Here is an 18,460-nt window from a genome sequence, read left to right as displayed (position 1 = left end):
GAAATGAATGTAGGAGAATATAACACATTAGATCTGTTAAAAGATAATACAAAGAAAAAAACATGCATTTTTTTGTATATTTTTTTTACCATCATCTTTGAAAGGCCATAATGAATTTTTCAGCCCAGGCGCAATCTATATTTTGGCCACTAGATGGCAGCAGTGTATGCGCAAAGTTTAGACTGAGCCAATGAACCATTGCATTTCTGTTAAACAATTTGTATCAAGACTGCCCAAATGTGCCTAATTGGTTTATTAATAGATTTTCAAGTTCATAACTGTACACTCTCCTCAAACAATAGCATGGTATTGGACAGTGTAGTTAGATTAACAAGAATTTAAGCTTTCTGCCAATATTAGATATGTCTATGTCCTGGGAAATGTTCTTGTTACTTACAATCTCATGCTAATCGCATTAGCCTACATTAGCTCAACCATCCCACATGGGACCCACCAATCCTGTAGAGGTGTTAACTCACCACCTAAAGCAACACAAAATGGATTGATAATAGCACCAGTTGTTGTCAGAATGTGTGCAATGGAATTACAAAGTCAATATGCCCCACTTATGGGTCTCTAGAAAATGGTACTGTCATCTTTATAGTCTGGTGCAACTCTACTAATCAAATCTTTGCACCTATTGAGAGCTAGAGGCAGAACATATACGTYACACCATAAACAATGTGTTTAAAATTGTTTTTCAAAGCAGCATTGAATATCTGTTACATACACATACGCTGTAAAATATCTCTGATTGCACAATCTGTTGACTGGAGGAATATAGATTACACATACAGTATATTGTAATCTGCTGCTATACAGAACGCAAATGAACACCTGCATGAAAACTTTCCCTCTTTCCAAAAGCCAATTGAGTCCATGACAAGATACAGGGAGGGTTCTTGAGCGGACCAGCAGTAACATTTGGAGTTGAGGATCTGTGGCAGTCTTGGGAACAGACTGGTATAATGATGGACCTATTGTAGAGCCACATAGTTATTCATTTTTCCCATTGGCCAAGCTAGCCATGTTAGCGTATTCCAAGATCAACTTGTCAGAAATTATTAATTGCAGGTCAAATTAAGTAAAGAATTAATTCCAGTGCTTTCCAGTTATGCTTAACAATTTGTAAAACCCTGTATCTTTATCTTAGTCGTTAATAAACCGATGACACTTGCACCCTTTTTTTGTTATTTATTTTGTTTTGTACAGAACTGAAATGGTTTGCCTCAAAGGCAKTTCTGTGTCAGTGGAATATAAATATTCTCTATTTGTATGATTCTGTTTATCTAAAAAAGCAACAAGTGGATATAAAAATAAAAATAACATGAAATAATACACCATGAAAACCATTGACACCAAATGTATTCTATATCTGTTTGATTTATATACTGAATCATTAAAACTAATTTGTAGTATTTAGAATAATTCAGTCACTCACATAGAAATCTAGTGGTCTGCTACTTGTCACAATGTACCACTGAAACAGACTGTACACTACTCAGTTCCCACTCACTCTGCAATATACTCTGTGTGTATCATATTCTCATGTACAAAAAATATATATGACAAGGTATGCTTTTTTTAAACATTATTTACACTGCGTTTGCTGTAGTCTTTTGAGTCTTAGCACATTTTTCTTTATTTAACTAGGCAAGTCAGTTAAGAACAAATTCTTATTTACAATGACAGACTAGGAACAGTGGGTTAACTGCCTTGTTCAGGGGCAGAAAAAAAGATTTTTACCCAGTCAGCTCAGGGATTTGATCTAGCAACCTTGCAGTTATTGTCTCAATGCTCTAACCACCAGGCTACCTGCCACCCCTAGTAACTAGTAAACCTACAAGGTTGATTGTATTTCATACTGTACATCTTGCTTGGCCTCGACTTGACTGTGTACAGTACAGTACTGTGCAGTGTTTTCAAATGTCATTTTCTTGGGGTGACATAATGCTTTGGTATTTTGTTATACAGCTATGTTTCGGTTTTTACATAATTTTGTGTGGAACTCAGATTGGCGTATGGGAGATTACCAGTGTTATATTCAAAATAACAACATATCATGTGTGATCTACCAGAGGAAATAAAATTCTGAAAAGAATTACTCATATAAAACACTGTCCTTGAAAACTTGTGTTTTAGCACCAGAGGTTCTTACTCTACAGACTCATTTAATGAATTAGGCATAGAACAACCATCAAAGACCAAAATACATAGGGGCTTTACAATGCTCTGTAATGCTCTATGCTCTGCTATGAAGTAGTAGCATTACTCCTTGGGGAAAGCAAACCACAACTGCACTCATATCTTAGTTCAAACCAAATAAGAAATAAGAACCAAACATCTCCTCTTCCATAGAGCAGACAACTATGATGACAGTTCCTCTTACAAGGTGTTACTTTTCCGACCCCTAGGTTGCAAACAATATGACCGCTATTAGATGACCTCTGAGTATGGTTCAGATACACCAGAAAAATAGCTATTGCTATACTTGACAGAAAGCATCATGTCATTGTTAACTGTAAAATGTACCGCTGTACAGTTTAGATGTGGGCCACTACATCATGTAACTGCTTGTATATCTCCTGAAGTCATTTACACAAATGCCCCAAATATCTGTAAAAACMTAAAGGGAAATCCCAGTTACACATGATTGAGTAGGTGAAGTAATGCACTGTATAATCAGTTTAGCTATGGTCGTTTGTAGCTCAGTTGGTAGAGCATGGTGCTTGCAAATGCCAGGATAGTGTGTTCAATTCCTGGGACCACCAATACGTAAAATAATGCACACATGACTGTAAGTCGCTTTGGATAAAAGTGTTTGCTAAATGACAGATATTATGATACAGTCAAATCAGAGTGTATTCACACACAACACACAAAAGCTTGCTTATTACATGTCATACTAATATTCAGAGTCATGAAATGTCAAAAAAATATATCTATACATATTATTATTATTAAAACATTTAGACTTGACTTGAACTTAAAGAACGCATTTCAGCATTATAAATGGTACATTGGTTAGTCCGTGGCATGATTAGGCAGCAACTTTTTTTGTCTTATTCGCTGAACTCAAAATTACAGCAAATATATTAGGCTAGCATCATATTTTCGCCAAAGTTAACCAATCGTTGGTCGACAACCCCTTGAATGGGAAGTGATTCTATCCAAGCGATGCCATTTAAATCATTCCAATTCTCTCCAGAGCCACAGACTTTCAACCTCTGCCCATTGTGATATACAATAGTACTCTCTGCTTCAAATCCCAACTGTGGGAGAGGTGGATCAATGTATGTGCTTTGATTGCATCTTAATGTTGGCAAAACGCTATTGTTTTATTCAAAGGTTCAGGTTAGTCGGTTTTGTGATTTCTAAATCCTTTTCATGTGACACCACTCTGCACTCAATATCAACACTCCACTGACTCAGTATACTGGCAAGATATGTATAATATTCCCCAAAATATTGATGATTATAATGACCTCTAAATTAGTGTTCCTGTTTTTTACTTATCCTCTCTTCTCATATMTATTAAGTATTGTAAATGCATTCCCTCTTTTCACAGCAACATTCAGAAACTTTAACATGCAATGATCTCTCTGCTATACACTATGTACATTTTATCCATATCCATTGCACATTAAATGGTCAATATATATATATTTTTAAGAGGGACATTCTACTGCTCCCCTTCCCTCATGCTTTACAGCATTTCCTTCATGTTAAACTCTTTTTAAAAATCTGCCTGTATGCACATCTCAAAAAGGACATTTTTCAGATGTCTCATGTTTTAGGCCTTGGGAAAGCCATTCATTTTTAAATAACTGTACATTCTGAAAAATAGCAAAGGGTTTATTCCCTCTATCTAGAGATTTATGGTCAATATATAAACTTTTTGAATGTTGGTGATTATTAATGTGGTTGCTGAAAGCAAGAGCACTACTGTTATTCTACATACTTATTTAGTTATGTGCTACTTTATGTGCGTAATGTGCTCAACTTTGGAGAGGTGTTTATCATCCTCTCTACATTCAGCTTACATAACAGACACATGTACAGAAACACCAGAATATGACGCACAGAGCCCTTGCCAGCCTTGGGGATATTCTACAAATATCTACAAAGGGTCCGTCTGAGTGGAGAAGGCAAAAGGCCAGTTTGCATTTTTCAGATTTCTGCATTATTCTGCTGATACTTTAAGGGCCACAATATATTGTAAATGTAAATGTGTAAATATAAATACAGTTGAAGTCGGAAGTTTACATACACCTTAGCCAAATACATTTAAACTCAGTTTTTCACAATTCCTGACATTTAATCCTGTAACGGGTGTCTAGATCTTCCTCCTCCTCGGACGAGGAGAGGAGAGAAGGATCGGAGGACCAAAATGCAGCGGGTTGTGAATACATAATGAATTTATTGACAAGACGAAAACGAACACGAACTACACTTGAAATGATACAAAATAACAAACGACGTAGACTGACCTAAACATGAGAACTTACATAGACACGAAGAACGCACGAACAGGAACAGACTACATATAAACGAACGAACCGAAACAGTCCCGTGTGGTGCATAGACACAGACACGGAAGACAATCACCCACAAACAAACAGTGTGAACAGCCAACCTATATATGGTTCTCAATCAGAGGAAAACGTCAAACACCTGTCTCTGATTGAGAACCATATAAGGCTAATTACAAGTGACCTAAACATAGAAACACAAAACATAGAATGCCCACCCCAACTCACGCCCTGATCAACTAAACACATACAAAAATAACATAAAACAGGTCAGGAACGTGACAAATCCAAGTAAAAATTCGGGGTCTTAAGTCGGTTAGGACCACCTCTTTATTTTAAGAATGTGAAATGTCAGAATAATAGTAGAGAGAATTATTTATTTCAGCTTTTATTTATTTCATCACATTCCCAGTGGGTCAGAAGTTTACATACACTCACTTAGTATTTGGTAGCATTGCCTTTAAATTGTTTAACTTGTGTCAAACATTTTGGGTAGTCTTCCACAATAAGTTGGGTGAATTTTGGCCCACAGAGCTGGTGTAACCGAATCAGGTTTGTAGGCCTCCTTGCTCGCACACACTTTTTCTATAGGATTGAGCTCAGGGCTTTGTGATGGCCACTCCAATACCTTGACTTTGTTGTCCTTAAGCCATTTTGCCACAACTTTGGAAGTATGCTTGGGGTCATTGTCCATTTGGAAGACCCATTTGCGACCAAGCTTTAACTTACTGACTGATGTCTTGAGTTGTTGCTTCAATATATCCACATCATTTCCCTCCCTCATGATGCCATCTATTTTGTGAATCAATCCCAGAACAACAGCAAGCCACCCCCGTGCTTCACGGTTGGGATTGTGTTCTTCGGCTTGCAAGCCTCCACCTTTTTCCTCCAAACATAACGATGGTCATTATGGCCAAACAGTTCTATTTTTGTTTCCTCAGACCAGAGGACATTTCTCCAAAAAGTACGATCTTTGTCTCCATGTGCAGTTGAAAACCGTAGTCTGGCTTTAATATGGTGGTTTTGGAGCAGTGGCTTCTTCCTTGCTGAGCGGCCTTTCAGGTTATGCCGATATAGGACTTATTTTACTGTGGATATAGATACTTTTGTACCTGTTTCCTACAGCATCTTCACAAGGTCCTTTGCTGTTGTTCTGGGATTGGTTTGCACTTTTTGCACCAAAGTACCTTCATCTCTAGGAGACAGAACGCTCATCCTCCCTGAACGGTATGACAGCTGTGTGGTCCCATGGTGTCTACAATTGTTTTTGTTTTTCTGAGGTCTTGGCTGATTTCTTTTGATTTCCCCATGATGTCAAGCAAAAACACACTGAGTTTGAAAGTAGGCCTTGAAATACATCCACAGGTACACCTCCAATTGACACAAATGATGTCAATTAGCCTATCAGAAGCTTCTAAAGCCATGACATMATTTTCTGGTATTTTCCAAGCTGTTTAAAGGCACAGTCAACTTAGTGTATGTAAAGTTCTGACCCACTGGAATTGTGATACAGTGAATTATTAGTGAAATGATCTGTCTGTAAACAATTGTTGGAAAAATGACTTGTGTCATGCACAAAGTAGATGCCCATGACAGACTTGCAAAAACAATAGTTTGTTCGCAAGAAATTTGTGGAGTGGTTGAAAAACCTAAGTGTATGTAAACTTCCGACTTCAACTGTATGTACTGTGTAAATAATGTAACAATATATTACTTTAGTTACTTCAGTTCGTGTTTCAATGTTGGCATGTGTCTAAAATGACCATGATCATTCAATAGGTTTATTTTTGCTGACAAGGTTTTTGACTGAGATGATGGTTCAATTCAGTGAAAGAATTGTGCCATTATAAATCATAACTGGTTTCTCTCATAAACAAACAAAGCTAAGTGTCAATAATATATTACTTGAAGAAGTTCCTATAACTTATGTTTACTTAAAAAGTAAAATGGGTATCTGAAAGAGCCTCAGGTTTTCAAAGATAAACTTAGCCTTAAGATGCTTTTGGTAAACCAGGCCCAGGATAATAGTTGAGATTTGATACTCTTTGAATTACCTCGACAATGATATTAATGCCCTAAGGCAGTATTGTTCCTTACCTGAGCCCCTACCAATTTATTTTGTGCAAGTAGTCACCCTTGTGGAAAAAGTACTCTACATAAATATCATTTTCATATATGAAATCCAAAATATCAGAAAATATATATACGCATATATGTAATTGCATGCATATATTGTCCAATTTATTTAAAATATATACTTTTTCATAATACATTGTGCAATATATGCTACAATTGAATGAGAATATATTTTTATATATTTAATATATTTTCTATAATAGAATATGTTCCTTGCATTTTGGATCGTCATATTTATATAATTCTTCCGAGGGAGAGTTTGAAAATAAATGCCAACAACTTGCATTCCTAAATAATCAGCAGATACATATTTTTTTGTAAAAATTTAAGAAACCATAACATATTTCTGAATGTTATTGCCATAACAAAGCACCTTGATTTTGATTTAACGTGTAAAATGTTTTAATTGAAGCTTACAGTATCGATAAATCCTGTTGGATCAGCACAAATGAAGGAATATTTCAAAATCATCAGTCTAGGAAGGGAATAGTATGCTAATTATTTAAAGTATCAGCCTATACTGTGAGAATGTTAACATGCACAGTAATAATTCGATATTAAACTGATTATGGCAGTAGGCAGATTATGCCATAGTCATGTAAACACCTTATTCTGTTTATCTTAATCGGCATAAGGTCAAAATCGAAGTAAGCATACGTCGATTAAAACAATGGTTTTCTGGGAAATCTTTCAAATTATTAGGACATGTTAACACCTTAATCGGCGTTCCAGCAGTGTATTTGATCTGCGCATGCGCTAGCACCATCCGCGTGAGTTCGGAATAAATGTATGTATGCGTCTTAGAAGTAGTTCTCACATAGAAACTTTATATGTCCTAACTCAGAATCAAATATGCTTTCCAAAAATAACATGGTCGCTGTGGTAGAATGTTTATTTTGATTGCAGATTTTCTGCATTTATCAGAGTGCCATTAGGCAGCCTGATTTCAGATGTGTCCATGTAAAAAGGATTATTAGGGAAATCGTTCTTCTTGAAAATATGTAWTTTTTTTWATCAAACTATTATATTAATCTGACTATCCACAATAATCATATTATTGTATGCATGTAACCGTACTCAATGTCATGTGTTTACAAGTGCAACGTGGGGGATTTACTGATAAATAGAATATCCTGATCCTGCCGACTACGCCAAATGTAACACTCGGGCTCAGTTTAGCCACAAATTGATAATAAACCATCCAAAAAGTCCTGTACTGTCAAACAAAAGTCAAGAAATGGTGGCCACTTGACACAAGTTCTAACTTGTTCCTCAGTTGAGGTTTCTCACTTGAAGTCCAACAGAACACACTGTAACCTGGCTCCATAAAACCATAGTAGAATAACTTTGAGAGTTTCTTCTTTAGCAATTTTGTTCGTCTTTCTTTCAACTCTTTAAGGTACATGACTAGGCATCCACAATATGTCATCTGTTTATGATGTAAAATACATATGCAGGCAAAGTATATAAGTTCTACACACCAAAAAATAAACATAACATGAGCATTAGCATCCATGATTCAGACTCTCTAGGACTCAATGTACACATCCAGCTTAAGAAGCACCAAGATGGATGTTGAAATTGTATTGCACCAACCTTAAAACATCAAGTATGATCAATTACAGTATCATTTCATATTTGTGGTAGCTGTCATTCCTCTGAAATTACTAATCTCTCTGCAAGTAGAAATACCACTTTCAGATTTGGTGAGTTTGTTAGCACCTGAAGTTGCAACTCTTAAAGGAAAACTCCACACAAAAACTATATTTTGATATTTGTTTCATTAGTCCATTGTTGACAAAGTCCCAAAATGTTGACTATGTCAACAATGAAGTAATGAAACAGATACCAAAACATCATTTTTTTGGGGGGGGGGGTATCAATAAGATACCCAATGAGGGAAATGTGTTAATATACCCAAATCAAAGTGCCTACTTTACATAATTCAGGGAAATGTCAAACCAGCAGTGAACCAAACAGTTGAACCAAAACATATGAGCAATTGGTCTCAAGTGCACAGCAGCACCTGTGTTCCTACATGTATGGGTGAAACCATTCCAAACACCCCTCTCCTTTTCTGACTATCACCAGATAACCCCCCATTGCCATGACACACACAGTTCAGCCTTGACGAGCCCAGATATGTCTATATCGACATGATAATACATGCCAATTTATAAAAAAGCACCCTTCAATGACAGAAAAAAAATTAAAAAAAATAAAAACTTTAGCAGCTCTGCGTAGCCGTTATTCCACAAGAAGCTCCTCCATTGACCTTTCCGAAGGAGAATAGACAAGTGTCGAGACATTCTCCTCATCACAGCCATGTGGAATTCCAAGCACATGAAGAGAAAAAGATGCCGCAGTTACTTTCATAAACAATTGAGAACAAAATGACAAAAAAAGACCCCCAAAAAAGAAACAAAACTGAAGGGGGCAACCAGAAGAAGCCATATAAAGGCCATCATAAGCCTCTTGTTCATCGAATCAGGCCCATATGAATGAAAAAATACTATAGTATACTATGGCACAAAATCCTATCCTCCTCTCATTACAGTACACGTGATGTTTTTATTGATTAAGGAAGTTGTAGTATTTTTGGCATTACTATAGTACTTTTTTAAATAGGATATGGAGCCCTCGGAACTATTCACAACGCTACAGTAAGTGTAATAGTACAAGTGAAGATGGCATCAAATAAAGACAAAAACAAACATTATTTAGCAAAATGGCAAAAGACAAAATTTTGCTCCAGTGCAAACTCCTTTCCCAGACGATGACACCCCCAAAGTCCAACCTGAATAGTAACTGTGTTGTGTAGAGTGTGTGAGGTTGTATGCCTTGAGAGATGTACAGTAGCCTAGAGTGTAGTACCTGTTCTGTTCAAATGGAGCATAATCCCAATTTAATCCCTTCCCCTCGCCCTATTCAAAATAGATCTATGAGCTTTTGTGCTTACTTTATGACAGATCTTCCCCATAAGGGGAAATACTCACCATTCCTTTATGGGTTTAAGGGAGAATAAAATTGAATGAATGTTTATACAGAATAACTGTACAATCACCTTCTAAATGATTCCAAGAGAATACTTGATGATGTATACTGTATGTCCACAACATATCAAATATGTAAAGCATAACATGCTCCATTTCCCTAATAGCCATTATGAACACTTCAGTTATGGTGTGTCAAAAGACCAGAGCCCAGGGATAGATTTTTGATCTGCATGATATCATTCTACGACTTATAGTAGACCTACATCGACCTAATCAAATGTTGGTATATATTGTTACCAATTGGATTTTCACATTTAGAGTTATTAAAATGGTGTCAAATTTCAACAAAACCCTGCTTAAATAAGATATAAGATCATAAAAAACATACACGCCAATACAGTTGTGTTCAGCTAGCTGAGCCTCGTTGTGGTGCCATGTCCTGTGCTATGAGGTATATTTTGTAGGATGTGAGTGAGAACCCTGTGTGGATGGGAGAGTCTCTGGGAGGTGATAGAGGGCTAGCAGAGTGAGGCAGGTGAGGATACTCGGGTGCTGTAAACTGAGACCTAACTAGGCTTCATATGCCGTTTTTACAATGGGCTACGCCTGTACTGAAGTATAAAGATGAGATAGAAAATGAAAACCTCAGACGGGTCCTTTCCCAAATGGTTAGAACAATTGTTTCAAAGTAATCTATGTTGTAGCACACAGTATTACTTCCCTCAAATTAAATATTTTGCACTGGAGTAAAACTTTGGAAACATTGGATRGCCACTGTTTTACTTTCAACTTCTCTTAAAAAAGGAACTTAAAACCATTGATTGATGCTGGGGAATGAGCAACGCTGAGAGGTCATTTTCCAGGTGGGGTTTTGTGGCATTTTGGGGGAAGAGTGTAACCTGACTCCCCCACAGTGTCAGAGGAGAGTGGCATGGTCTGGGTCCATGTTATCCATGCTGGCCAAAATGGCCTTCCGGTCCTCCCGGGGCGGGCGGCGGTACAGCAGAGCGGAGAAGCGGGCATACGGGTCCTGTCTGACTGGCCGTTTCTTCTTCTTGCGGAGGTAGAGAGCTTCTTCGGGCTGGAGTACCTGAGAGGTGTAGTCCTGCTGGGTCTGAAAGGTGGAGACACCTGGAGGATGGGGATAGCGACATACAGGTCAGAGGTGAGCGAGCCCTAGGTCAGGATAAGAGGGCAGAGGTGGAGAGTAAGGGTCCTGGGTGCTATCAGACAGACATTGGGCCGGAAGGTGAGGCATGCAAAACACACAGGAAACCATGGGTCAGAAAACAGGGTGGTTGAATTAGAGAATGAGCTCAGTTCCAATCCAAGGTAAATACTTTACACTGTACCACTCACCATACCATACCACCACAATATGGTTATTTGCGCACAATACTCTAGGAGAGTAGATAGTTCCCAATCAGCAAAATGTAAACGTTACTTCTGTTAGTTACATCATCATAACGTCCCCATCCTCAATAATAATAAATTAACACATTTGGATAGCTACAGTAGGCTTTAGGTTTAGCAAATGCTAGCTAGCCAACAGTCCATAAAATGCATTTCAATGCCAGATGAATGACACTATTGGTTTGAATGTTTCAAATTCATTAAAGGGCTTCTAAATGTGGCACCTACATGTTTGGGACCAAAATAAGGTAGTTGGGTAACAAAATAATGATCTTACAATGGTTCAAATAAGTTCATGAGTTAGAAATGCAACATGAATAAGTGAGACGTTGAATTGTATGATTCAAAAGATAAATTGTATTAACTGATCATCTACAGTCATTTGATACCTGTGTAAGTATTATTAGAAATTATGTCATGACTATGGAGAAAGTTGGTGTCAAAGTTAGGTTTCTGGAGAACTGCAGAACTCATTGAGGGAACTACCTTGGTGTTACCACCACTAAGGCTGGGTATCAGAGATGGGGAAAATATCACACCATGGTACCTTATCACACCATAGTGGCGTGCCGCTGAGTAGATAGCATCGTATGATGCATATATGTAATTTGATTGTCGCCTGTAAAAGAGAAAGTCCTTGTTAATCCTGTTGTGGTGAAGTCTCAAAAAATATATATGGCTACTGAAAACAAATCTGAGTCTGCCAGACACAATTCCTGTCAAAAGAGCGGTATGCCACAAAATGTGCATGTTATTCAATCATTGTCTTACGTCAGGACCATACAACCACAACGCCAGAAGACTCACCTGTTTTTCTTCTGGACTTGGAGTTGTTGTTGTTGACCACCATCATCTTCTTGGCCTTTTTAATACGTTGGTATCTCAATGCATCAAACCTCTCAGACCCCGCAGGGGCACCCGGCTCACCTCGACGATTTCTGAACAAAAAAAAGGAGGGAGAAGACACGTAACCCTGAGGAACATTTGTCTACTGGACCTCTCTGTCTGCATGAGAGGCCCTCAAAGTCCAAGGGTCAAACCTTATGAATTCAGCTTCACATTACCTAACGTTTGGAGCAATGTGAGGTTTGGAGCAACCTGAGGTTTCTGACTGAACAAAGCCAATAGTTTGGCCAAACGAAATCAAGAGGTATGTTTGTGTGACTTGAATCTAGGGTGTTCCTGTATTTTACACTATCTGTTCTATGATTTGTTAAATAATATAATAATCCTTGTAACAAAGTTGTGATGCGTCAATTTATCCCAAGGTGAGGTATACAAGATTATTACAGTGCTTAAACATTTAGAAAAAATATTTACAAAAAATATCTGTTATTTTCAGAGGGGAGTGAAAAGATATATGTATAAAAAATAAACCATACAAACGGAATTTGATTTCAAGCTTAAGTGTAAACAGCAACACTTTCTTATGTTTTATTTWAAAAAATGTATTCTGAAAATAACAGTTGCAAATCTGAAACAATWTTGTCATTTGTAGAACATGAACGAGTATTCCTATCCAGATACCGAGGCACATTAAAACGGCAGCCCACAAATTCTGTCACCAACACACCAGTTTCTCACAAGACACGAAAACAAATAGCATTACAAAGGGGCTGTCCTCCAGCTGTGGCTGCAGAGAGAAATTGAAGGCTTTTAGAAGAGAGGGAAAATCACAGCTGAGCGACAAAGCATCATCAATATGTATTCATAGACATGGATACTGTCTACAATGGGCTTCACCATGCTGACAGGGAGAGATGGCGGGAGGGGAAAATGGCTACTTGGGAACAATCACATAAAGAAAAATAAGCCAAAACCAAAACGAACAACAAATGTAACAAGAGTTTATTCAGATATTTGTTTATTGGGGGGGACTGAATAGCAATATTTAGCGATGGCATGCATGGCAGTTTGCACATGGAACAGGACTTTAAAGGGGAATACTCCGAAAAGTGGTCCTGTATGGCTCAGTTGGTAGAGCATGGCGCTTGCAACGCCAGGATTGTGGGACTGATTCCTGGGGCCACCTATACTTAAAATGTATGCACATATGACTGCAATTCGCTTTGGATAAAAGCGTCTGCTAAATGGTATATATTATATTATTATATAAAAGCACTTCATAGGACTGTGGACCTAAAACCAGCGGGTGCTTGGTCCCCCTCACACCCTGGGCTAATGCTACTTTCCCCACAATATCAAGAAAGTGTGTCAACAGTTGTGGGAGGACACTTGCTTCACATGGTAGTGAGAACTGTTCTGCAGTCCAAACTTACAAGTGTAATTAGGTTATCTGGGTGTTTTGTTTCATACTGACTGGAGTTAAGGGAGTTTCGACTGCCAATCATATAAAATAATTCCTAAGAGCATGGGTCCAAAATATTTAATTGGTGTATTATACAAAAGCACCTTAAGTAAGAAAGGATAGTATGTCTACTGCTTGAGAGGAATGCTAAGAATGTAACAAGTCAAAGAGGACATAACAAAGTGCCCATTGCCACAACCCACAAGACTAGACGAGAGAGACAAGCTACTACAGCCTGGACAATCTATAATATAACCTTGGGTAGGCTTAGAAAAGGGCTATTACAATTGTAATTGTCTTTGTCAGATAAATATATATTTCCTCTGATATCTACTSCTCATTCTTTATGAAGACACAAAAGAAGGCACAAAAAAGTAAAAAAAGTGTAGCTAAGCTGCCAAAGTAACACCATTATACATAATAATGCTTCTGTAGTCAACAGAACAGATAACATTTTTGTCAGGGCCTTGCTTGTGCAAGGACTTTCTTTCAGCTTTTTATGTGTACCTGTCAGCTGTCATGGTAGTTAACCAAAACAATCTTAATCGAAAAATAACGAGTGTTGTTAGCATACATCTCAAGCATACAGTTGTGTCAGGGATACAGTGCCTTCAGAAAGTATTCACACCCCCTGACTTTTTCCATCGTTTTTTGTGTTACAACCTGAATTTTTTATTGATTAAATTGAGATTTTTTGTCACTGGCCTACACACAATAGCCCATAATGTGAAAGTGGAATATTTTTTTCTGAATTTTTACAAATCATTTAAAAATGAAAAGCTGAAATGTCTTGAGTCAATAAGTATTCAATTCCTTTGTTATGGGAAAGGGGGATACCTAGTGAGTTGTACAACTGAATGCTCTCAACTGAAATGTGTCTTCCGCATTTAACTCAACCCCTCTGAATCAGAGAGATGCGGGGGGCTACCTTAATCAACATCCACAGCGCACAGGGAACAATGGGATAACTGCCTTGCTCAGGGGCAGAATGACATATTTTTACCTTGGGGATTTGATCCAGCACCCTTTTGGTTACTGGTCCAACGCTCTAACCAACAGGCTACCTATGGCAATCCTACATAAGTTTAGGAGTAGAAATGTGCTAAACAAGTCAAATAATGAGTTGCATGGACTCACTCTATGTGCAATAAAAGTGTTTACGTTACTTTTGAATGACTACCTCATCTTTGTACCCCACACATAGAATTATCGGTAAGGTCCCTCAGTCGAGCAGTGAATTTCAAACACAGAGTCAACCACAAAGACCAGGGAGGTTTTCCAATGGCTCACAAAGAAAGGCACCTGTTGATAGTTGGGTAAAAAAAAAAAGCAGACATTGAATATCCCTTTGAGCATGGTGAAGTTATTAATTACACTTTGGTTGGTGTGTCAATACACCAAGTCACTACAAAGATACAGGTGTCCTTCCTAACTTATTTGCCGGAAAGGAAGGAAACCGCTCAAGGATTTCACCATATTTTCAAGCATAGTGGTGGCTGCATTATGTTATGGGTATGCTTGTAATCGTTAAGGACTGTGGAGTTTTTTTCTGGATAAAAAAAAGGAATGGAGCTAAGCAAACATGGTTCAGTCTGCTTTCCACCAGACACAGGGAGATTAATTCACCTTTCAGCACAAGGCCAAATCTATACTGGAGTTGCTTACCAAGAAGACAGTGAATGTTCCTGAGGGGCCAAGTTACAGATTTGACTTAAATCTACTTGAAAATATATGGCAAGACCTGAAAATGGTTGTCAAGCAATGAGAGCTTGAAGAATTTTGAAAATAATAATGGGCAAATGTTGCACAATCAGGTGTGGAAAGCTCTTAGAGACCTACCCAGAAAGACTCACAGCTGTAATCGCTGCCAAAGGTGTTTGTACAGAGTATTGACTCAGGAGTGTGAATACTTACGTAAATAAGATATTTCTATATTTCATTTTCAATAAATTTGCAAACATACAGTACTAGTCAAAAGTTTGGACACACCTACTCACTTCAAGGTCTTTCTTTATTTTTTACTATTTTCTACATTGTAGAATAATAGTGAAGACATCAACACTACGAAGTAACCAAAAAAGTGTTAAACAAATCAAAATATATTTTATATTTGAGATTCTTCAATGTAGCCACCCTTTGCCTTGATGACAGCTTTGCACACTCTTGGCATTTTCTCAACCAGCTTCATGAGGTAGTCACTTGGAATGCGTTTAATTTAACAGGTGTGCCTTGTTCAAAGTTAATTTGTAGAATGTATCTATCTTCTTAATGCGTTTGAGCCAATCAGTTGTGTTGTGACAAGGTAGGTGTGGTTTGGTAGCCCTATTTGGTAAAAGACCAAGTCCACAATAAGGCAAGAACAGCTCAAATAAGCAAAGAGAAATGACAGTCCATCATTACATTAAGACATGAAGGTCAGTAAATGCGGAAAATTTTAAGAACTTTGAACATTTCTTCAAGTGCAGTTGCAAAAACCGTCAAGCGCTATGATGAAACTTGCTCTCATGAGGACCTCCACAGGAAAGGAAAACCCAGAGTTACCTCTGCCACAGAAGATAAGTTCATTGGAGTTTACTGCACCTCAGATTGCTGCCCAAATAAATGTTTCACAGAGTTCAAGTATCAGACACATCTCAACATCAACTGTTCAGAGGATACTGCGTGAATCAGGCCTTCGTGGTCGAATTGCTGCAAAGAAACCACTACTGAAGGACACCAATAATAATAAGAGACTTGCTTGGGCCAAGAAACACGAGCAATGGACATTAGACCGGTGGAAATCTGTCCTTTGGTCTGATGAGCCCAAATTTGAGATATCTGGTTCCAACCGCCGTATCTTTGTGAGTAGGTGAACGGATGATTTCCGCATGTGTGGTTCCCACCGTGAAGCATGGAGGAGGAGTTGTGATGGTGCTTTGCTGGTGACACTGTCAGTGATTTATTTAGAATTCAAGAGACACTTAACCAGCATGGCTACCACATCATTCTGCAGTGATACACCATCCCATCTGGTTTGCCCTTAGTGGGACTATAATATGTTTTTCAATATTACAATGTCTCAAAACACACCTCCAGGCTGTGTAAGGGCTATTTGACCAAGCATGAGAGTGATGGAGTGCTGCATCAGATTACCTGGCCTCCACAATCACCAGACCTCTGTCATGTTTTGTCATTGATTATCATGTCTTGTCCCTGTGCTTCCCTCTGCTGGTCTTATTAGGTTCTTTCTCTTTCTCTCTCTCTCTCCTCCTCCCTCTCTCCCTCTCCCGCTCTCTCTCTCTCTATCGTTCCGTTCCTGCTCCCAGCTGTTGCTCATCTCTCCTAACGACTCATTTACTCTTTCACACCTGTCCCCTATTTTGCCCTCTGATTAGAGTCCCTATTTCTCCCTCTGTTTTCCGCTTCTGTCCTTGTCGGATTCTTGTTTGATGTTTGCTGTTCCTGTGTCCTTGTTCCGCCCTGTCGTGTTCTTTGCCTTCTTCAGATGCTGCGTGTGAGCAGGTGTCTATGTCAGCTACGGCCAGTGCCTTCCCGAAGCGACCTGCAGTCTGTGGTCGCGTCTCCAGTCGTTCCTCTCTATTGACGAGAGGATTTCAGTTTCCTGTTTTGGATTACTATTGATTATATCCAGGAGAAGCATTATTTGTTTAATACTGGAATAAAGACTCTGTCTATTACGTCGCTTTTGGGTCCTCATTCACCAGCATAACAGAAGAATCCGACCGAGAGGACCCAGCGACTACGGATTCCCTCAACACTGCCGTCAGGTTCCAGGGAGCAATGCTCGGCAGACACGAGCAGGAATTGTCTGCTGCTCTCATGCCGTTGAGACCCTGGCCACCAGGTCTCCGACCGTCAGGACAGTTTCAGAGTCTTCGTCTCGTGCCACCAGCTACTTCCTGGTCTTCCGAGTCTCCGGAACCTAGGGTTAATAACCACCATGTACTCTGGGCAGCCCACTGAGTGTCGCTCCTTTCTCACCCAGTGTGATATTGTGTTCTCTCTCAGCCAACACATACTCAAGAGAGAGAGCTCGATCGCTTACGTCATATCACTCTACTGGTCGGGCTCGGGAGGGCACAGCTATCTGGGAGGCAAGGGCTGAGTGTTCTAACGTTTATCAGAACTTTAAAGAGGAGATGATACGGGTTTTTGATCGTTCAGTTTTTGGAAAGAGGCTTCCAGGGCCCTGGCTTCCCTATGTCAAGGTGATCGATCCATAACGGATTACTCTATAGAGTTTCGCACTCTGGCTGCATCCAGTGACTGGAACGAGCCGGCGTTGCTCGCTCGTTTTCTGGAGGGACTCCACGCTGAGGTTAAGATGAGATTCTCTCCCGGGAGGTTCCTTCCAGCGTGATCCTTTGATTGCACTCGCCATCCGCATAGAACGCGAGGTAGATCTTCGTCACCGAGCTCGTGAAAGAGAGCTCGCGTTAACGGTGTTTCCCCTCTCCGCATCTCAACATCTCTCCCACCGCTCAGAGACTAGCCCCTGCAGCTGGGAGGTATTCGCATCTCGACTAAGGAGAGGGAACGGAGAATCACCAAACGCCTTTGCCTCTATTGCGGTTCTGCTGGACATTTTGTCATGTCATGTCCCGTAAAGGGCCAGAGCTCATCAGTAAGCGCGAGGGCTACTGGTGAGCCTACACTCAGGTTCTCCATCAAGATCCCGTTACTACCTTGTCGGTCCATCTACGCTGGACCGGTTCGGCTGTTCCTGCAGTGCCTTGATAGACTCTGGGGCCGAGGGTTGTTTATTGACGAAGCATGGGCTCGGAAACATGACATTCCTCTCAGACAGTTAGGGAAGCCCACGCCCATGTTCGCCTTAGATGGTAGTCTTTCTCCCCAGTATCAGATGTGAGACACTACCTTTAACCCTCACAGTATCTTGAACCACAGTGAGACCATTTCCTTTTTGATTTTTCGTTCACCTTTTACACCTGTTGTTTGGTCATCCCTGGCTAGTATGTCATAATCCTTCTATTAATTGGTCTAGAATTCTATTCTATCCTGGAACGTTTCTTGTCATGAAGTGTTTAATGTCTGCTATCCCTCCTGTCTTCTGT

General features: G+C 39.3%; 1 protein-coding gene across 1 annotated transcript in view; it reads right to left on the bottom strand.

Annotated features, from left to right (window-relative positions):
* Positions 1 to 6,886: 6,886 nt before the first annotated feature.
* LOC111951135 (protein turtle homolog B-like) overlaps positions 6,887 to 18,460 on the bottom strand; it is a 191,200-nt gene continuing 179,626 nt past the window's right edge. The window contains exons 20-21 of the mRNA XM_070434387.1: positions 11,885 to 12,015; positions 6,887 to 10,795 (exon numbers count right to left, since the gene is read on the bottom strand). Coding sequence (XP_070290488.1) covers positions 10,581 to 10,795; positions 11,885 to 12,015 — 346 coding nt within the window. The 3' untranslated portion in view covers positions 6,887 to 10,580. The remainder of the gene's footprint in view (positions 10,796 to 11,884; positions 12,016 to 18,460) is intronic.

Source organism: Salvelinus sp. IW2-2015, linkage group LG23 (assembly GCF_002910315.2).
Source record: "Salvelinus sp. IW2-2015 linkage group LG23, ASM291031v2, whole genome shotgun sequence".
NCBI lineage: Eukaryota > Metazoa > Chordata > Actinopteri > Salmoniformes > Salmonidae > Salvelinus > Salvelinus sp. IW2-2015.
The sequence above is the reverse complement of the archived record's forward strand: the minus strand, read 5'-3'. Positions and strand labels throughout refer to the sequence as shown.